General features: G+C 34.9%; 2 protein-coding genes across 5 annotated transcripts in view; both read right to left on the reverse strand.

The window, feature by feature from the left end:
- Window positions 1–4,524: 4,524 nt before the first annotated feature.
- Window positions 4,525–17,240, reverse strand: LOC587672 (glucose-repressible alcohol dehydrogenase transcriptional effector). 2 transcript variants are annotated; one of them, XM_030980293.1, is made up of 7 exons: window positions 17,122–17,240; window positions 15,918–16,177; window positions 14,914–15,090; window positions 14,097–14,276; window positions 12,541–12,726; window positions 11,370–11,444; window positions 4,525–5,186 (listed from the first exon to the last, which is right to left on the reverse strand). In XM_030980293.1, exons 2-7 carry the CDS (start codon window positions 16,164–16,166, stop codon window positions 4,929–4,931), a joined length of 1,125 nt encoding a protein of 374 aa, XP_030836153.1. In that variant the 5' UTR covers window positions 16,167–16,177; window positions 17,122–17,240; the 3' UTR covers window positions 4,525–4,928. The 2 variants fall into 2 exon arrangements, with proteins under 2 accessions (XP_030836153.1, XP_003723812.2); XM_003723764.3 differs by lacking the exon at window positions 4,525–5,186 and adding an exon at window positions 7,096–10,131.
- Window positions 17,241–18,486: 1,246 nt separating this feature from the next.
- Window positions 18,487–23,436, reverse strand: part of LOC100892609 (jouberin) — a 29,634-nt gene continuing 24,684 nt past the window's right edge. For all 3 annotated transcript variants that reach the window (XM_030980295.1, XM_030980297.1, XM_030980294.1), the window contains 2 exons: window positions 22,766–22,854; window positions 18,487–22,164 (listed from right to left, as the gene is read on the reverse strand). In XM_030980295.1, coding sequence (XP_030836155.1) covers window positions 21,768–22,164; window positions 22,766–22,854 — 486 coding nt within the window. In that variant the 3' untranslated portion in view covers window positions 18,487–21,767. The remainder of the gene's footprint in view (window positions 22,165–22,765; window positions 22,855–23,436) is intronic.

Genomic DNA, 23,436 nt, shown 5'->3' on the forward strand with positions numbered 1-23,436 from the left:
TGTTATCCATTGTTATCCATTGTTATCTGTATTTTCCTATTGTTGTAAATGTAATTTTGTTTAATGTTTGTTATGTACATATTTCGTTAGCTGCCTTGAGCATTCCTCGGGATGGATATGAGCGCATAAGATATGTTGCAATTGCTATATTATTAAGAATTTGTAACATTTAAAAAATTTTTTAAAATTCTAGCATTTGTTTAAATACATGTAGCACAGAATTGTTTGACTTTAACAGGGTAGGAAGAATAATGATGCGAAATAACAGATTTATGGAATGCCATGTGTCAAGCTTTTTTTACATACCAAGGGGGTGTTCTTAAGTTGAACTTATCTCTGAGGTGGTCTTAAAAATTATGGAAAGCCATCAGCATCTTTGAAAAGGCATAAAATATTGATTTATCATTCATATTTTCTATTATCATTGAGATTTCATGTTTTTGATGTGGAATTTATGAAAAGTCTGAAATACTTTAATTTTTGCTTTTGAATATATTTCATTTTAAGGCTACAAATGGCTCTCCATAATATTGAAGTTCGACTTAGGATCTTTTTAGAACAGCCCTAGGCCAAGTACTATTATTCTGAATCAGAATTAATCATTATAATGGATACAGTCATGAAATGACTTTGCATTCCATAAATCAGTTGCCTAAACCACAGCTTATGAATACTGGCCTATATAGCTTATATTTTGCCCTATGTAATATGCGATCGTTCAATACAAAAAATGCATGATTATCAGTAATTTCTCTTTTTATATTTTAAACAAAACTACATGAATATAATTATGTACAAAATATTGTTTTCAGATATATCTTGCCAATGTTAATATCCAATGAAATAGGAACATACTTTAAAATCAAATGCAGTTTATAATCACGAAAAATGCTCTGATCTGCGTTCTAAATGATCATGTTCTTCCTTTGGAAATGTAGAAAATTTGGAGACGGTACATGAACGTGTGAAATAACCTCGGATATTGGTGTGTAATATGATTATTGAGGCCAATTAGAAATGTGATATCATGATCAGGTTAATTATCTCTCCATCATGCAAACAAGGTGCTCCGATATTTGCTCCAATGATATTTGATCCAGGCATTATTTTTACAAAGATGTAGGTGTAAATGAGGAGGATGCTCGAAACATGAAGAAGCGGAGGGATGAAGCTGGAGGGGGTATTATCATGGTGTGAGATTCAGAAAACCCTTGCTGTAAGAGGGAAAACGCTGACTTTAATAAATGATGATGGGTTAGAATAAGGGATACAATTGTGTTTTAGGTTTGTTTTGGTTTAGGATATAATATAATAATGATTATAATATTCCACTTTTATATAGTGCTTGATGTCTCTAAGCGCTTTACAGATATTGTTTGAGACTTGTGGAATAGCATTATCGCCAAAGTTGATAGATGTAGTGGCACCTAGAGGAGGGGATCGGGATGTTTTGATGAAGGGTTGAAGTTAGGATATTGGTTGGTGTCGGTCGCTTTACAGATATTGTTTGAGACTTGTGGAATAGCATAATCGCCAAAGTCGATAGATGTAGTCCTAGAGGAGGGGATCGTGTTTGATGAAGGGTTGAAGTTAGGATATTGGTTGGTGTCGGTCACTTTACAGATATTGTTTGAGACTTGTGGAATAGCTGTAGTCCTAGAGGAGGGGATCGTGTTTGATGAAGGGTTGAAGTTAGGATATTGGTTGGTGTCGGTAATAGACCTTGGAGCTATTGTCATCAGAGCATGTGTCATACAATCATAAATATATCTTTATTAGAAGATGGCATTAACTTTAATGATTTATGGTACTGGTAGTGAAATACGTTCAAATTAAACTTGGTGAATACATTTTTTTTTTTTTTGTCGTCTATCACTGCAAAGAGCTTTGTGCAAATTAACAATACATTTCATGTGTGTAAAAATTTGCTGTTTTTTTTATAGCTAATATAAATTATAGCTATTTTAGAACTTATGGTCATTTAAAACTACTTTCTTTGTCCATTACTTGGCCATTATACAGTTTAACATTTTTTTTCATTAGCCGAGATCCAGGGACCAGTTACTCAAAACCATCACGAGTCTAAGTTTGTGGACATCTCATAAAAACACATGTTAATTCTCTTTCAATTGGATGTTCAAGAAGTAAGCCCGTCTTGTGAAACGGCCCCCAGATTACCTGACTTAAGCTATGGTCAAAAATCAGAGCAGCGACCGACCGATCAGTAGCCTGCTCGGTCGCTGCTGGAATTTGGGCATCGCCCAGCGATTAGGTCGGTGCCCGGGCGGCGACCGCCCAGGCACCGAGTGAAAAGTGAGCAGGCGCCGACCAAATTTTAACTCCGCGCTAAAACTTCAGCGGCGACCGAGCGATGCCCTTAAAAACGAGCGGTGCCTGGGCGGCCGCCGCTCGCTGGCCGGGCAGCCGCTGGGCAGAATTGGTTAAAAACTCGCCGCTCGGCCGCCGAGCAGGCTTCTTTTGGGTAATGTGACCATAGCATAACACCGACAGGTAATAAAGTCAGTATATGATATACGGTAGGTTTGGGTTGATCATTTGCCTGGCTTTTGTAAGAAAGTAGCTATATTAGATAACTACCAAACTTTTTTAATCATAAATTGTACTTGGAAAGAATTCTGTTTAATATGATGAATAGATTCATGTGTTTTATTTTTTTTAACAATTATGAATTGATACAACTATATATAAAGATTTGAAAATTCAACCAAGTTGATATAAAGATTGATTGATATTGCATGTGATATCATATTGTACATGGCTGTAAAACTTTGGTGATATTAAAAATGATTTTCCATACAATGTCCTCTCATGGTCTTTCTTCCACCTTCAAGCTTTATCACATAGGGCACAGTACTCTGCTGTCATTATTTGTGTACTAAATGAATAGAAAGTGAGGGTCTGATTCGCACTCAGTTGTCTGTGCTTTATAAAGCCCTATAGTAAACCAGTGGTTAACCATAGATGGAAAATGTGAACACAGGCCTTTGCAGTTACATGCATTCTTAAATGGAGTGGAAAAGATGAGAAATATCGGGAGAGCCTGACAAAGGGAGGGAAGGAAAGAAAGAGGTTAGGGAGAGAGCAGACAGGAAGGAAAAGAGAGCAAGCAAGCATTGGAAAGAGTCGAGAAAGAAAGAGCAAGTAAGAGAGAGGAGAGGAGGGGGGGGGGGGGGATGAGCAGAGTCTTGAAACATACCAGTACAGTTATTAGATGTGTTTTCTAGAAGGTTATATAGGTAAGTGTACTAACAATTTCAATATATCTTGTAATTTTATTCCAAAGTATTTACAAACATAGTGTACAGTTAAAATACATTAAAATTTGGTCAACATGATCTGGATGGTTCCTATATTAAAAGGATATCTAACTTTAGTAGTATATACTACTCTAAAAGAAAAAAATGAGAAAGTTATGATTTTCTTATAATAAGATTGTAATCACTTGCATATAGGCACTTCATATTGGCTGAATCGGCTGTGTTTCTCTTATTTTTCCGCTTTCACCCAAATCAAATTGTTACATTGCAAGGTTTAGATTACCCTTAAATTAGCCTAGGGCCAAGTGGCGGATCCAGGGGGGTAAAAAGGGGGCATGTGCCCCCCCCCCCCCCCCCCCGGCCAAAAAAATATGTTAAAATAAAAAAATGCCAATGGCTGACCTAAAATTGTGACATTACCATACATGCCAACTGTTCAGATTAAAGAGGAACATTCCTCTTTTTGGGAGAAGATAATTATCATTTTAATGCAGGTGTTCCTCTTCCTGTACAAATTTGTCTGTAGTATTGAATAGGAGAGTTAGGATTGTTCCTCTTTTTTTTGAAAATAGCATAATTTGTACAGATTTCTGATTTTCAAATGTTGACATTACCCCCCCCCCCCCCCCCCCCCCCCCCCAACGGAGCAAAATGTCAAATTAAAGAGTCGTTGCGATTTTTTTGGGACTAAAAAAAAAAAAAAAATATATATATATGTTCTCTTTCCCACCGTGTGCCCCCCCCCCCCCCCAGCAAGAAATTCCTGGATCCGCCCCTGGGGCCTATAGTCAACAGCTAGGTTTTTTAAAAGCTGGTTGCTTGTTAGTTCATAGATTGTGTACATTGTCAATCAGAGTGATTAATCAAAACATTTTCTTTTTGGTAATTCAATCTTAATTCATACCTCTCTGAAAACTAAAAAATATATAAAAAGTATAGAATGCAACAAGATAGAGTATTCATGATCAGAATAATTGATAGCAACAGTCATTACTGTATATATGCATCACATGAGAAACAATATTTTACTTTATAAACTAAGATAGCAGTGCCATTTCCGCTTCTTTGTATTCTACTCTCCAGTCCTGGAGGGCGTTTCACATGCCTCTGTTTGCTCCCATCATTTACTGGTATTGATCTCTCAAGGGACGTACAAATCGTGGTCACAAATCTACAAAATTTACCTTTTTTGATAGTTCGCGATTGAAGGAAAAGATATTATCTAAAGATCATAATTGAGAGACCAATGCAGGTGTGAGAGCAACCAGTGGCATGAATGGCCTGCTATAGGTAATTCCAACTTAAAGTCGATCTTAGTATTTGTGTAACACCCCCCAGATATCAGAAGTTTTCAGTACAGCAAGGTTCTCTTAAACTTAATAGGGTTCGACTGTACATATTGCATCATGAGAAATATTTCTGTTTTTATAAATACCAAGCAATGTCATTTCTTGTTCCAGAAATGAAAGAAAAAATGAATCAGTCATCATTCATCGATAGGAGTTGTATATCGATGGGAGTTGTATATAATGATCAGATTCATTTTGGCTGCAACAAAAGAAATTTCCCTTACCTATTTGCCTCACCCCGGCCTGTGGCAAGAAACGTAAATTTAACTAAGTTGAAATGATGAATTGAAATTACAGAATATCATCTTTCATTGTTGTTAAAGTCATACCTAGCCAAGATTGGGAAATGATCTGAAGGGAAAAGTTCATTAGGACAAGCATGTAAAGGTTTTATCAATTCTTTGTTAATCATCTGTAAGATTCCGAGGCAAGAGAGGGCGCTAGAGTTAAACCATTGATAATCCAAAGTGACTTCACAGTACAGATCCATGTTGGGTATCTTCGGCGGCCACTCTGAACCATCGTAGTCATCATAGTTTGTAAATGGTACTTCATGGCCCTGTATTGTGAAGAAAAAAAAGCAAGATCGATACGGAATAGTATTCCAACTTAATGATAATCAAATCATTATGGTTACATTTGTATAGCACTTCCTACTATGCTTCTAAGAGCTTTATATTGTTATTATTATTATCCCTGTCATCGCGGATTAAATTGCTAATTAATCCACACATAATAGTGTGTACACACTCCGCTCCCTTGAAGTGTCCGGCCAGGCGCCATATTTCCAGCGCACACATGCCAATCCAACCACATTAACGCTTGCATCGTAAAGGGTATACCCATCTAACACCTGGGCGGAGATTGGCAAATGCAGAGTTGTATGTTTTGCCAAATGTGTTTATATAGTGCCGTGGTGGGACTCGAACCAGGAACCTTTTGATCCCCAGTCCGGGGCATATCCACTAAACCACGACACCTCTACATAGTACATACTTGATAATTGTATTGATTTACATGCCCTAATAGAGCTTAAATCAGATAAATATCAAGTAAAATCATATTTTAGGTGTAAATTTATACTTACTTAATGCTTATATCTTTCAACATTGTTGAATTTGCACAGCTTTAATTGATAAAATACATGAACATGGCGATTCCTCTTATTGTAAGAACAGTGAATTAGAACTTTGAATGGGGAGTCATCTTTACAACAACAAAAAATTGCTCCTTCAAGAAAGAGGAGGGGGGGGGGGATGTGATGTCTAACAATTATACTGGTAACTAAAAGATTAGATCATTGAAGATGAATATAAGCATTAATTCATTTGTAAGTATCTCAACATTTGTATTTAGTGTAAGTGTAAGTGTAGTTTACAACTTGTATTTCAATGGAAAGTTTGAGATATATGCCATGTATGTTTTGAATTCATGTTTTTAATGTACATGTTTTTTATGTGAATGCAGGGCTCTCTGAGAGAGCAGGTCCAGAAATGGACTTGAAATGAAACCATGCATCCTGTTGAAAATAAAACTAAAATTTAAAAAAGAATAATAATATGAACGTGACCGACATATGAGAATTAAACCACATCAGGAAAAGTCCAAGTTATTTTGTCCCATGCCCTATCAACCACAAGTCATCCAAGAGTTAGTAATAAATTTGGATTAATAAAGCGTTTAATAAGGAAAACCATCTCTTAGCACTTCTACAGATAGCATTAATATTACCCCAGTCATCAGATTCATTCACACACACAGGTCCACCATTTCCATTCTCTGGGGGGAGTATTCCTACTATTATCAATGGCTTATGATGATTAATACCACAAAGGCTTCGTCATCCTAACAGGTACCCATTTCTCTCCTGGGTATGGATTGGCAAATGTAGATTAATGCCTTGCCAAATGACATAAGTGCTGTGTCGGGTATCGAACCCAGTACGACTTCTAAATATCCAGTCAAGTGCTTAAATCACTCGACTACAGCATCACAACTTAAGTATATCTGAAAATCATATTTATTTGCAAGCCTTACTAGAGCTTAAATCAGATAAATATCAAGAAAAAGGGAATTTTAGGTAAAAACTTATATTCATATTGTAACATATGGGACACTAGATGACCAGCTGAAGTACCTTGGATTTACCCTTGCCCTTCATATACACTGAATTTAGACAGAACTGTGAAAGAAAACAAATCTACACTCAGTGCTTTTACCTACTTTCTGGATAAGGTTTAATGTAGAAATCTTGACTTCATGTATAAAACTATACATTGATCGTTTGACAACAAAAGTTGAACTCTATGAATATATAATACCTGTAAATATATAATATAATAATAATAATAAATAATAATAATAAATTTATATAGTGCAGCTTTTATACAAAATATATTCAGCTGTGCTGGTTAAGAGCTCCTTTTTACTAAATTCTACAAAATAAGATCTCTCAGTTGAACAAATAAATTTTAAATTGGATTTAAAAACATTGAGAGATGGAGTGCTTCGTATTTCTATTGGCAAGCTATTCCATAGTTTGGGTGCAGCATTAGCAAAAGCACGGTCCCCAAGAGTTACTTTAGTTTTGCCATGGGGAATCTGAAACAATAATTTATCTGTGGAACTGCGCAGGCTACGACTGTGTGACTGGACTTTGAGTTAAAGTAATTCTGTGATGTAATTAGGGGCTTGACCATTTAATGATGTATAGACAATTAACAATATTTTGAATGAGATTCTTTGACGGACTGGCAACCAGTGGAGTTCTCTCAGAAGAGGTGCAGTTGAAGTGAATTTCGACCGACGATAGACAAGTCTATAAATGTAATAAATGTAATGACTGCAATTTCAACCAATCAGATGGCTTGATTTATAAAGAGAGGTATATGATATATATTATTAACCGTATCAGACATCTGAGCAAGGCAATTTTTAAATGTTATTGCCCTCAAAGTTTAATTGATAAGCCAACAAAACTATGGGCGAGAAAAATATTATTGACCGCTCAGCAAAGTCAATGGAATTTTGTGTGAAATTTGCAGGTCAATAATTATATAATATTGACTGGCCTTGAGGGAGATACCACATATATTGCCCAAACTAGACTCATATTGCCCTGAGTCAAAGACGAGGGCAATATGGATCTTGTGAGGGCAGTATATGTGGTATCTACCAAAAGTTAAGCCAGTCAATATTTGTATTGTTATCCAAATCAGACATCTAGAGCAAATACATAAATCAACCATGTCAAAGAACTGAACAAAGTTAACTTTGTCAAACAGCAGTGCTTGACGAAATTTTCGATACACTGCAAACAGTGTGCCTTCCGTTCCCTCTGCTAAGGAAAACTAGGGCAATACAGTTTTGCAAATGACCAGCTCAGATGTCTGATACGGGTAATAATAATACACAGTTAACCAATGAACTAATATTGCCCAATCAGAAAAGTAAATGGCAAAATGCGTGTTAAACTAGCAGGCAATAATGTAGAGTCCACATCCTGGTATTTTATCGTTTTCATTGCGCATCTATTACGCGTATGAGAACCTGCGCACTTTGTGACGTAATAATCACACCCAAGACACACTGTTTGCAGTGTATCAATAATTTCGTCAAGCACTGGATGCACATGCAGTGCTGGTTTGACAATGTTTTTGCAACTTTTCATGCTAGGGAACCCTGTGCAGTGTAGGCTACTTATTTTACATAATTTAAGAGTATATATATATATATATATATATATATATATATAAGATATTAAAAGTTTCTAGTTTGCTCTAGATTTCTAGTTTGCTCTAGATTTCTGATGTGGTTAATAATAGTAATATTGACTGCCTAATTCAGGACAATACTTGTCATATACATGAATATATCGCCCTCACCTTCGGTTCAGGCAATGTTGTATTGTTGTATAAACTATAATACAAATATAATACTGTACAATGTAAATGCAGCATAATTTTTGAGACCAACTTAAACCGACTACAAAATTAAACAATGAATCCTAAAGCACAAACCCTAATGTCATTGATATATTCATTATAGATATTTAAATATAAAAAGCTTTACATAATTAGGCAAAACATGGTTAATACACATGTATTTGCTTCAAGATCCATATTAAGATATATTATTATTGAAAATTGAATTTACAAAAAAAAATTTACAATAGTAATATTGACTGCCTAATTCAGGACAATACTTGTCATATACATGCATGTATCGCACTCACCTTCGGTTCAGGCAATGTTGTATTGCCCTGAAGGAGGTCAATATTTATACTTAATGATAGATCTACATATAAAAAGAGTAAAAACATATGAAAGACAATTGGCAGGTTTCTGCACACCGTACTTCAATTTGCTGTAAGTTATTTACACTTTTATGAGATGTAATATGTTATGGTTCCTTGCAAAATACAGGTATTCTTGTCACCTGCACATAGACTATCATTTGAACTCAGTATAATATAAGATAGAATTTCATTCTTCTTCTATGGTTTTTCACATAAAATTGCATATTTATTACTAATACTGTACATTTATTTAAAAGACAATTAATGGCACCTACATTTAGGAATGATTAAAAAAATGAATTATACATATTGTTGGAGAGCTTTAAAAATCTAAAAATATTACATAATTTGGATATTCAATCATTTCACATACCTATTACACAACTGCTACATATTGAAGAACAATGAATTTTAATAGTTTATAAATCTGAATGTATCATAACAATTTGATTATTTACTTGTTTTGAGTTGTTAATACATAAAAAATAGTATTTCAAATAAATGAAATGTGCTTTCATTTACTCATTGACTCCAGAGTTTCCAAAACAGCTTGAATGATTTAAAGAAAATCATGCATTAGTTTTGTAAATGCTTTTCTTGTTTCCTTTGTATATACTAATCCCCTCTTTGTTACTTTTGACAGCCAGAATAGTTGCCTTACAACTATTGCCATCATATTTACCGTGTGGATCATCTACATCTTTTACACTAAGGTAAATTGCCTTTAATAAGACTGGCAGAATTGAAGAAACCTGCAACTTGTATTCATAAGACCTCGACAGTCTTCTCCCAGACTTGAGTGCAATTCTATCTGGAACGATGTCAGTGCAGTTCTATCATAAACCAAACTGCCTCGTACTCTCACACTATTCATGTAATGACAACTTTACATAAACTTATATTTTCCAATGATTGGCAAGTGATCAGAAGGAAAATACTCATTAGGACAGGCATAAAATGGAAAAATTTCCCTCTCGTCCACCATTTCTAAGACACCATAGCAGCAAAGACTTTCAGAATCAAACCACTGATAGTCCAACGAGGCTATGAACTTGCTATCACCGTATTTTTTCGGGTCGGTCAGATAAGGCTTGCGAGGGCGTTTAGGTGGGTAAGGTTTAGAGATCTGTGCTGGTAATTCAACCATGTCTGCTGACCATTCTGCCCCCACACAATCATCTACGTCTGAAAAGGGACTTTCTTGACCCTGAGGTAGTTTGTGGTAAAAGAGGAAAGTAAAACAAATATCAAAATGAGAAAGAATAATCCAAGACCCTCAGGGTCTCAGATAGCAGCCAACAAGATGATTTGATCTATTATCCTCCATCTACAATGTATGCTGGTAGAGACACATGCACTGCTGGTCAATTTTATAAGCAACAATGTCCTTTGGCAAGACATTAATCTACACTTGCCACTCTCCATCCAGGTGTTAAATGGGAACCGGTAGGAAGGAATTCCTTAAATGTTGTGAGCGTCAAAATCGGCAGCCTAGCATAGCTGGGTAATGTTGGAGCGCTTTGAGGACCTTGCAAGGTCGATAGGTGCGCTATATAAGAATCCAATATTATTATTATTATTACTACTGTTAATTGTGCTCCCCCTAGTATGATCCTGTGGAGATGAGTGTACAACCCTGCCAGGTGATGGATTGTGGAAGATGATTGAAGGTACAGGTGATAGATGAGTAGAAGATCTTGTTAACACACAGCTGTCAAAGTAAAAGAACCTGACAATGCTGGCTCTTTTTCCATGGAAAGAATTAATAATAACATAATAATAATAATAATAGTACAAATGTATCTCATAGCATCATTTTTCAAGTAGACTGTGGTGAAAATAGATCATAGCTGTGTAAACATACATATATCACAATATAGCATACATGGCCCATGACAGTAAAGTTTCCAAAACAGGGCATAACATATAAACACAAAACATACTGTTGTACAGATATGATACATAGTTCAATGAGATGATATAAATGAGGTAATTTACATTTCAGAAATAATAATTAAAATGGAAATAAATTAAATATAGGTGTTGTTTTTATCATATGAGAATGAACGATGTTGAAAGTTTACTGCATCATATCTGATCAAGCCTTTACACGATACCTAGCTACATGTTACCTTTAGCACCCTAACCCTAAATCTAATTGATAACCCTCATGCAACCCCAACTCTAACCCTATATCATTAGCACGATGAAGCCTAGAGGGATTGTCTCCAGTCCTTTGTCAGAGAACCAGATTTAAGCGCAGATTCCCTCTTTAACTCTTCCATCAGATCAACAGCTCTAAGAATGAGCACTGCAGACTCAGATTGACATGGTTGTTATGAACAAGTGATAGGATAATAGTGTGCATATTAACTTTATAATGATACAAGGAAAGGCAATGGAGAACTACAGGTATGAATCATAAATGAATATGTATGTACTTACAGCAACTGTTTTGTAGGCACTTTTCAACCCAGGCAAGTTATGCTTGAAACACAGAGGCAAGATGTCAAGTAGGCTCTGAAAAATATTCAAAAGCACATTGATAAATATTATTTATTTAAACAGTCAAACTTGTCTTAATGGCTACCTCGATCTCTATAAAGACCACCCGTCACTTGTGGTCACCCACATTGTCTCCGTCTGGAAAGAAATGTGTGTTGAAGAACCCGTCTTAAAGGATAACCACAGTGGCCACTTACTGTGTTTCCCTTTGGTGGCCTTATTAGACAGGTTTACTGTACTTATAACTAGACATAATAATTCAAATATACTGTAGCCATGATTTCTCATGAGGAATTTGATATCATTTGGCTATATGATAACAAGACAGGTGTTATCAATCACCTAGGAGGACTTCACTTTTACGACTGACATGCGTCACATAATGCAGCAAACAATTAAGGGCATGTACCTTCCACCCACTTTTATAAAAAAAATCGCCAGAAGGAAAGCCGTCATCATAACAACTTTGAAAGACAACAGAAAGCTTTCTGCGTCGGGTGAGCAAGTTTTCGGAAGGATACTGGATTTTACTAATGTTCCAAATTCTAATCGGGGCAGCGCCAGGAGCGTCACAACATGACGGACATGTGCGCTATATAAGAACCCACCATTATTATTATTATTATTACACAGAATTAAACATTCCAGTGTGTACAATCGTCAAGACTTGACAAATAATATGTCCAACATGTTATGATTGGAAAACATAATGAACACAATGTGAAATTTTCGAAAATACTTTTCATAATGATATTTTAGGCCTGACCATAGATGTGTGAGTATTTATGAAAAGGATGTTCAGATCAAATTGCACTTACTGTATACAGTACTTACCGTTTGGTTGAAAATTTGTGATTCTGACAGTCCGAAGATTCGCAGGTTCATATAGGCCTAATACTAAAAAAAAACTTTATTATTCCCAAGGTTTCTAATTATTACAAAGGATCATAATTCCAAAAAAATGTAGGATTCACAACTTTGGAAATGAAACTGGTTTCATAATTCTGAAGGTTCATAATTTCGAAAGAGAGATGATTTGGCCTTTGTAAACCAAGTGCCCCCCCCCCCCCCCACCAGTTATCGTCCATGGTCAATACAAGACAAGACTTACTTTGCTTTCGCTACCAATCTTGATTGGGTATTGACGAATAAACTGCTCTCCATTGGCATCTAGCTTCCCATCATGCATCAGCTGATATCCCGTCATGTTTGGTTCCTGGTTGAAATCTCCACACAGGATGTGGGCATGCTCAGGACCCCCTGCAAACTCCCCTAGGGCATTGATGGCTAACCCTGCCTGTATGGAGGGAGGGAAGAGGACACACAGGAAAGACAGAAAAGTGAAAAAACAGTATGAGCAACAAAAAAAACTTTTTCAATAATGACAAGTTTAATGTTCAAGTACTAGTAAAAGTCTAGTATATCAAATTCAAGCTATTATTCATCCGTTTTCCTTATAATGTTTGTTGTCTGTTTAGCATTAATCTATTATGCAAAGCACTTTGAGCAATTATTTTATTCCATTTTACGCTATTGTATGTAACAATAAAAGGTGTATGTATTATCCATATGATCAATAGGCTTCAAAATGTTGTCCAAATATAGTTTTTACATAATCCAAAAAATGTTGTTTGGGGGATCACAAGAACATGCAGACAAAAGGATTAGTGGGCAAAATGTAGATCTACTATGCCTCAGGTAACAAACAGAATGAGTACAAGAGGGAACAATAAGGACCCAAAATGTGTTTTTAAATAACTAGATCAGGGTAAGAGGGAAAAACAGAAACCCTAAAACTGTATCATATGTGACATTCTGTTTTAGTTGCTTTTCAAAGGTTGATTATCCTATTCTACTCTCATTTAGTTAGCCAAATTTCTTGTTGTTTTGATATAATTTACCTTTGAGGTTTTGTTTCTGTTTCCTCTATGCTTCTCTTGTGTGTGGTTTATTGTTTGCCCATTTATATTTTATTATCATAATGATATAATGACTCAAACAAATAATAATAATAATACAAATGATACAAATAATAATAATAATATTGGTATTGTCAATAATGTAAATTCAGAGAAAATATCTATATAATAAGAATGTTAAAGTGCTATATGTTTATTTTCTTTATATACTCATTTTATGTTGAATCATGTCACATATACATTTTATCTATTTTTCTCTGTGAATAATTAAAACACACAAAAAAATCTTCCTTTTGGACGAATAAAACTTGAATTTGAATTTGTTACTTCTTTTGTTTGAGATAATAGTTATAGTGATGTCACTTTTTGTTTGAGTGAAATGTATGCAGTTTCTTTCGATAGAAATTTGACTTTGTCTTTTTAGGTTTTGTTTCTATTTAATGGCTTTCTTCTATTTTGTTCTACTTTGAAAAATAACAACGAAAAGAGACAAACTAAAGCTTCTTGTCTGGCCCTCATTGTTCATTCTTGCAACTTCCTCTGATTTATAAGGGCAAGACCAAAAACAGTAGTATGTTTGTTTTCTTTTATTATCTTTTTTATCTCCTTTTTTGAGGAGGTTCATTTATTTATGATGTCGGGATTAGATTTCCATAATTAATATTATTCTAATTTGTTGGATAAACACAGAATAGAAAAAGAAGGGAAGGGGATGGGATCTTAAATACACCTACTCTATATAATGTACCTGTAGTGTTATAACATCAATGTTTTTGTAGTCACCAAACAGGAGATGTGTATTCCCAATGGAGACTCTCTTCTTTGTCTTTATATCTTGTAGCTTAGTTAGGAGGACTAAATGATCTTGATTGACGTAAGACAGCACACTCTCCTGAGCTTCATCAGAAAGCTTAGCCTTCTCACATGCCTGCATAGAAATAAAAAGAAGTAATCTATTTGAAAGCAAATCAACATTCTGTTATTCAGCCACAATCAACAATAAACATAGAGGCCTTCAGAAAACTATTACATTTTTTTATATAGTGAAGGAATTGTAAAAGTTCTAACACTATACACCACACCATTGGTTTTTCCATAAATTATTCAAAGAACTTTTTGCAAACACAGCCACGTATATGGAGTCATTCGCAAATGACTCATCAATTCTAGCACGATCTGGAAGCAAGCTGCAGTCCAGACTTTGATAAGCCCTGGGGGTACGTGTTTCACAAAGATCCTAAGTCAAACTTATCTCTAAATTGGGCTTAACAATTATGGAAAGTCGTTAGCATCTATGAAAACAATTTGTACAATTTATTTTAAAAGACATAAAATGTTGATTCAAATCATTCATATTTTATCAAGGAGATTTCATGTTCTTGATATGGAATTAATAAAAATTCTAAAATACTTCAATTTTTGCTTTTGAATATATATTTTTAAAAGGCTACAAATGGCTCTCCATAATTTGTAAGTACAACTTAGAGTTAAGATTGACTTAGGATCTTTGTGAAACACGCCCCAGGTCTAGGATGTCTGCGCCACACTGGGCAAACAGTTCTCACCTTTGCGGCCAGCTCGTTAAAGACCACTCCCTTCTCCTCTAGCATCTCAAATCTGTTTTTCTTGTAAAATGTTGCCTCTCCTTCCATGACACCTCTCACTTTCTTCATATAAGTACCATGGTAACCGAGAGAGTGCATCTCAGGATTTAGCTGATGGGCAAAATAATCTGGTCCAACCTGTTTTAATGAGGAGATATGCAGTAGCATATGGTTATTTTGATAAACTTGCATACAAAATGAATGGTTAATCATAACAAGATTTCTTTCAAACTTTCCCTAGAATGCTTCTATGTGTTTTCTGCTTTATTCTGTAGTTATTTGCCACAAGGTTGAATTCTCCTTTAAGCCATTCATGATATCTAACCAGTCTCACATTTTCACAGTAAAAACATGCAGTTTGATTACATGGTACAGTAGTTATTATAAATGTCATCCTAATATTAAATGTCTTAAAATAAAGTATGGATTTCACTGACATTCTTTAAAAGGTAGGATTTTCTTGTATTTAAGCGTAAAATCAAATAGTTTCTATAATAGATGCTTCTTTTGAATAGATTATATATGTATATAATGTATATAACGAAAAAGGATGCAAGAGAATAATGATACAATTATTGCTGTCCTCCCTTTTGGAATTTTTATTTTAAACTTCTGCAAAGATTTCCAAAAGGGAGGACAGTATTCAGCAAACTAAATTAAGCTACATGTATATGTGACCATTATTCTCATTTCATTTTGCATTGTATTTTTATCCATGAGAGTTGCAAAATAATAATAATAATCTGGACATATATAGCGTTTAATACGGAATGCCGTCTCTAAGCGTTTTACAGATATTACTATACCCCGGTCATTGGATTCATTCACGTACAATGTGCTGTTGTATCTAGGTTATACTTATCTAAATGTTTTATGTTGCTATTTTCAATAAATAAATTACATGTATGTGACAATTAAAACATGTATTCACAAGAACAAAATGTCTGTATATGAAAAATAATGACCTCTTGTAAACAGACAATATGTGGATCATGATGTTTGATCTCTAGCATCAAGGCTCGGTGTCTATCTGACATCTTAAGGAACCCTTGAGGGCAGTATGGATACCAGCCATCTTTGATGTGGCAGTCAGCAAGGATGTTGTAGTTCATCAGAGTGAATATGTTACTGTCATCTCCATGGCAATCTGCAGATGCCGAGAGCCACTCCCTGCGCAGGTTTGGTGGTAGTCCGTCTCTATTTCCATGGCTCATCTTCAGCTTCTCTGCATGATCATCAGAAAAGCATCCTTATAACATCTGCATCTACAATGTATCATACTGCCACCATAAAGATATTTCACGCCCACAACAGCTTCATTTAGACCAGTCATTTCTTGAATTCTGAGTTATAGCTGTTTTTTTCACTCACTCTTTACTTTTTCAGTATTTCCTGTATAACAGTTTCTCAATACTATCAGAACAATTAAAGGACATTGGCCATTGGTTGCATGCTGGCGCAAATTTTAAAACACATATGCACAGAAATATGTAAGTCACTACTTATATTATAATATTAATAGTAGGCCTAATAACTGCAAAAAGAAAAGACAAAATAGACTAATAATAATAATAATAATATTGATATTAATACACAATAACAACAATGGTAAAAAATAATGATAATAGGGGTCTAGTCATAACAAAATTAATAGTAACAATTATAATAATAATAATAATAAAAATAGCAACAAAAACCATGACAACAAAAAATTCTGAACTGATGATATGCTAGACTGGAGAACAACAAATATGAGGGATAGACTATATTATATAGACCTACATGTAATTAACTGATCAAGTCTGACTTTGTCAAAGTAGACGCATGCATGAGGCTCAAGTCAGCAAGCAAAATTCAGGTTGTAATCTCACGTTAGACCTAAACTCAATCTACTCATGAACATTCATCGGGACTTCACAGAATTCCTGTCATGTCTGAAGAAGATTCCTCCCGAGTCCCAGCCAGATGGATTTTTCTTATAATCATATCATACTTGGGTTACCTCCAGATGCAGGGAGCTCCGACGCCTACGGCATCGGCGTCGGAGCTCCCTGGAGTTAGCTTAAGGTGGCGGGTACGGTTAAGGCTTTATCCACAATAGTTCAACTTATTGTTAAAAATCAACACTGTTGAAATCGGAAAAATCGAAAAAATTGCAAAACATGTTACCTGTTCTCGAGACGTCGTTTGAATTGATGTTCTCTCCGTCCTTATTTAGGTGGAAGTCGACAATTCAATTCGATCACCACAGCTCTTCATCACACTCGATCAGGGAGCTAGGTTAGTTTGAGGTGCATTGCGCATCGCCAGAATGTAAATATAATTGTAGTCTTTAGTACCAGACCTGGATTTGCTTTCAATTGATTAATCAATTGTTTTCCAAAAAGCCTGCATATCAATGAACTCGGATCTAACTTCTTTGCACACAATATTACTGTGACCGTGTTTATTTGTCTGCTCATGTATACCTTTATTTAAAATACATTCAGAATGCAATTTGGTATATAAAGTTTAATACTGTACATGTTAATACAGAATTAGCATTTAGAGCTGCGCGCTGTTTTTGAATAACCAATTTGACAAAGCCTTGAATCCTTGAACCCCAAACACACAGATACGGTTGGTGATTTTGACAGACTGCATCATGAAATGTAGTAGGTCAGTCCAATAACCTTAATTCAAAGGCAAAGCACTGAGCTGCTGTTTTTGAATGAACAATATGACAAAGCCTTGATCGAATCCTTGAACCCCAAACACACAGATACGGTTGGTGATTTTGACAGACTGCATCATGAAATGTAGTAGGTCAGTCCAATAACCTTAATTCAAAGGCAAAGCACTGAGCTGCTGTTTTTGAATGAACAATATGACAAAGCCTTGAATCCTTGAACCCCAAACACACAGATACGGTTGGTGATTTTGACAGACTGCATCATGAAATGTAGTAGGTCAGTCCAATAACCTTAATTCAAAGGCAAAGCACTGAGCTGCTGTTTTTGAATAAACAATTAGGACAAAGCCTTGACTCCTTGAACCCAAACACACAGATACGGTTGGTGATTTTTACAGACTGCACATCATGAAATGTAGGTCAGTCCAATAACCTTAATTCAAAGGCAAAGCACATGAGAGACTGAAAAACAAGTCTGAAAAGTCCAAAAAGCCTGCATATAAATGAACTCGGATCTAACTTCTTTGCACACAATATTACTGTGACCATGTTTATTTGTCTGCTAATGTATACCTTTATTTAAAATACATTCAGAATGCAATTTGGTATATAAAGCTCAATACTGTACATGTTAATACAGAATTAGTATTTAGAGCTGCTGTTTTTGAATGAACAATATGACAAAGGCTTGAATCCTTGAACCCAAAACACACAGATACGGTTGGTGATTTTTACAGACTGCATCATGAAATGTAGGTCAATCCAATAACCTTAATTCAAAGGCAAAGCAATGAGAGACTGACAAACAAGTCTGACTACCGTAAATGCAACAATATTAACAAAAATGACACAAAGAGACAGCATTTCTTTCATTTGATTGCATATATTGAATTGATTCTCTCTCCTTTGTACAAACTGGATATTACAATAGACGGTCAGCAAAAGAATTCATAACAATTTTACAAGTAACATCATTGTAACATTTGGGTGATCTGGTCTTAAAATTAAGGTCTCAATCTAAGCTCACAGTGTACTGTGTTATCCTCACAAGATTAATATTTAATTCAAGGACTGTCCAATAGATTTGATCTTTAAGCATGTACAGTTTACATGTAGTTTAGATACAGCACTATGAAAGGGTTAATGTTCTTTTGCTGTATTCATGTCACTTACTTTACATTCAGTCACATAAATATTTAAATCAAGGCAATAACAAATAAATCTATAATCCCCAAAGATCTTTGAATATGGCATAAAAAAAAAGAATAAAATCAGCTATAAAATATGGATGTGTCCAAAATTGTTATGATTCAAATAATTATAAAATAACATATTAAGCAATTGCAGGCTCATTGTCTTTAAAAATATCACATATATCACCTTGATTTAACTCCTTGAATACTAAGCCTGAGGTCATTTTACTTGGGATGAAACTTAATATCTAAAAAACATGTAACATATCCAGACTGTTTACATAAGTAATTAAGTATTTGAAACAAGAATAAATCTATCCTAAAATGATTCAACAACACATTGCAGTTTTAAAATAATCATTATCTGTAACAGTGTCAGGCAATATAACGTAAAATGGCATGAAAATTTTACAAGTACAGTATATGTTGTAACTAGCTATTTTTAATATACCGGTACAGGTATTTTTAAGAGCAATCCCTGTTCCTTTCAGGAGATATGACAAGTATGATATTCTTTCACTCCCAAAATATTTTTCATCTTACCCAAACACTGAAAACTATTTCTTTTAAAAATACTTAACAAGACAGGACGGAGAAATTGTCACCAGTATTTCAACAAAAGTACAAAACTTTACAAAGAGATCACTATAACGCAATGTGATATACATTTTTTGTATACATATGTACAGTAGTTCTTATTACTTACACAAATAATTCTGACTAATGAGAGCAAAAAAGACTAGCAATTCATTCTGTATTGCCATTCTGCAAAAATGACAGGCGATTCTATCAAATTCATTGGGTGTTAAAAACAGTGTTGCAATAAAAAAATAAAAAAAAGCTTTAAAGTTCATTGTATTTAAATAGCCGCTTGGGAAAATTTGAATGAGATTAGGGGGAATCTGTTGCAAACATAACCCATATTGACAATTTCATTTGTTTTCTTCTTCTATATTTAGTCTAACAAAATAAACAAATGCAATCACAAGCACTAAAACTACAATATAAATTCAAAGTTATGATTATAACTAATAAGTACTGAAATTAGGTTACAGCTTTAAAAATTAGCACTCAAATATGATCTGTTATTCAAAAATACCAAAGTTATGTAAGATATTGAGAGGTAAATAGACATAGTAATATACAAAATAAGTACCATTTCACTGGTACTAAAACAAGGAATATATTAACATCGTTTTTACAGGCTATACACATTGGCAAGTTCTCCTATAAATCAAAATCATCATAAATATAATTTACATGCACAATTATTCAAGGTGATTTTATAAATCATTCAATAATGCAAAAGTGAAGTGATCTGAATACTGCTCTGAGTACTGAAAACAGAATTAGTTAGAATACACTGGTGCAGACCTGCCAACCTCTGGAGTTCAAACCTGTATTCTTTAATCCCAAAAGTTGTATTTTACTGACAAAAATTGTATTAAAAAAAAACATGGATCAATGCCTCTTATTGTTCCTAAAAATACAGGAAGACATTTTTGTATGGATCACATTGGTTGAATATGCATGATTTCGTCATGACTGGTGTGTTCGATGAACCAATGTACATCCCCAAATTGCCGAAGTGAGATGCTTGTAAGATACTTTACAGGACAGAATGGGCATTTTGCAATTGAAAATGGCACACATACACAAAATACCAAAAACAAAAAATCATATTTTATTGAGGAAATCGTACTTTCGTTTTTTACTTCTAAAAATGGTACGAAATACAATTAAATTGTACTGGTTGGCAGCTCCGCTGGTGTTAACGACTTGTAGATTCTGAATCTTGTAGTACATGGACATGTAAGAAATCAATAGTTAACCACTAGCAGATTTATAAAGCAGAATCAAACACTCAAATTTCTATGCTCAGATGCATATTCTGCAAGTAATATATTGAGCAAAACTGTACATGCAACACTGTAAGAAACTAAGTTGAACACTGTTTCAAAAAACTTCTAAAAAGTATAAAAAGGTAAAAAAGTTTAATAATCGTTCATCTCATATAAACCATAATCTTTATGTCAGCCGTTCTGTTCATAAGAAGGGTAATGACCAGATGCAAACATTCACTTGCTCTTTTCTCTAATACATCATACCAGCCCATCAGTGATATGCTACCATCTGCATTACCATCAAAATATACAAGCCTTGCTTTAACTTCTTTTTAAAATAAATTCATGAATGCATGATTTAATTAACATTATGGTTATAGTTCCACCAAGGCCCGGTTTCATAAAATTTACTTTCAACAACTGCAGTAATCCTACTATAAATTTGCTCAAAGCTAATTAGATTAATCAATATCAGTAGCTTTTTTTCTCCATTAATTGTACTTATAATGAATTTTATGAAACAGGGCATCAATAAAGAGGAAAACATGTCAACTATTCTTTTAACTATGTGGTATTTTTTCTTTATACCACAACTTTTTTGACCGGACCAGTTTCCAAGACTGGAAGCCTTGCAGCATCCAAGGGGGATGATTTACAAAGAACAAAGCATTTTATAAGTTGAAATCGCACAATGACTTGCCCATCACAGACAACTTACCCTTGAAAGTTCCCCTTCCTCAAGTTCCCCACATTATACAGTCAAACCTGTCTATAGCGACTACACAGGGGAAACACTAAAAGTGGTCTTTGTAGACAGGTTCCTTTAGTACATGTCCCAATGAAAAACCATCTTCAAGGGAAACAAAAAATGTGGTCTTTGTAGACAGGTGGTCACTAAAGCAGGTTTGACTATAGCACCATATGTTTTATGTACTGGCGATGATGCAGCAACTACTTATATGTATCTTGAAATCCCAGAGATTAGCTTCTATACAATTATCATGCAGTAATTGTCCAAATCAACCTTAATATAAGTGATCCTATCTGACATTCACATCAGCTACACATCTGTTTCTTTGCCATAAAAGAGATCATTTTCTCACTGTTTCATGCATGTGATTCATCACTGTCCAAATGTTTTGACTTGGTTTTCTTCTTTCCTCCTTTCTTTGTCATTGATCCCAGCTCCCCTCCCAGGAGATTCTCTCTTGATCCTCTCCGTAGCCTTGCACTCCTTGGTGTCACCCCATCCCCGTCCGTCCCTGAGTCCTCCATGTTATGACTGTCATTCATTTTGAGTTTCTTCCTCCTCAGTGGTGTCCTGGTAACGGAGGCCTGAGAGTCATCCAACTGAGAGTTACTGGAGAGATGGGGTGCTGTACGTGACCTGGAGTGACCCTTTGGAGGTCGGGCGTGGCGCGGGGATTCACCGTCTGTTGTCATGACATCACTCTGATCCAGGTTGGCAGCCAGTCTCACAGTCTTCTTCTTCTTCTTCTTTGGACTAGTAATGATACAAGAATTAACAAACCTAAACATCAGAAGGAAAATACAGACAAATTTGCATAGCAATGCCATTCAAGGGAAGCTAGAGAAGTGGTCTAAATATAGTTCCGAAGATAGATCAGAAGAGATAACTCTTAAAAAAGGAGAAAAATTGTCTTTTAATCGTTAAAGCCGCCAAATAGAAAATTACCACTGATTAGAAGGAAAAAAATAGCTTTACGGATGTGGGACTTATGCAGATTTGACTATTAAGCACCTAATCTTCAGCAAGAAATGTAGTTTATATTCATTATTACAGCAGGTTTTGACCGTACTCAAATAAACATGAGTAACTTAATTTCATTTTTTTCTTAAGGGGTTTATATGGAGTCTAACCAACATCACAAGGTATTGGTGTCATAGTCAAGAAGCTACATTGCCAGACCATAGATCACATGGTTTGCCCTTCAAGTCCTGCCCTTACATGGTATCTCGGTTCACAGCCGGTTTATGACATGATTGGCAGGGCACTCAGGGAAAACAGTATTGATACTGATGAGGCCACCCTGGGTAGACAAAACTTATTAAATATGAGGTAAACTAAAGTTTAGATGACTTACGTTGCAAGAGATGAGACCAGTTCTACTTCACTATCCTCAGCTCCTGATATAAACTTCAATTCACCTGACTTGGTGGTCACAGCAGAGAACTGTGGATCAAACATGACACATCAACGCACAATTTACTTTCTAAATCATCATGAAAATATACATTGTTAACCAAAATCTTTTGCGTGCATGAAAAGTTCATAAATCTTGCCGGTGGTTCTGGAAAGTTTCTTGCCAAGAAAGTGGCTGTCCTCAACATTTTGCAAAAGTTTCATGTCGCAAAGTTTTAATGTATTACAGTCTACCTTTTTCTAAAAAACAGCTTCAAGAACCCCCCCCCCCCCCCCAGTCAAGATAAAATAGTCAAAAACTAAGACAATAGAGTGGGAAAAAATATCACATAATTTATTTTAACTTTTTATTTTTTGAATAATTATTTTCAACTCTGAATAAATTTTCTATATCCATCTTTTCTTCCAAATCCTTAGCTTTAAAATATGTTTTTTTTCTATTTCCCATTTTTTCAATAAGAAAATAGAAAATATATTAAAATAGAGAGAAAATAGCCCCAATATATATTTTCACATGTGAAATACAAATAGGTCCATTTCAGTTAACCATTGCAGTTTCAATGAGCAGATAAAATACCCCCACCACAATTAGCAGCAAATTTTTAAACTTGG

The sequence above is a fragment of the Strongylocentrotus purpuratus genome, unplaced genomic scaffold (assembly GCF_000002235.5).
Source record: "Strongylocentrotus purpuratus isolate Spur 01 unplaced genomic scaffold, Spur_5.0 spur5_scaffold_11, whole genome shotgun sequence".
NCBI lineage: Eukaryota > Metazoa > Echinodermata > Echinoidea > Camarodonta > Strongylocentrotidae > Strongylocentrotus > Strongylocentrotus purpuratus.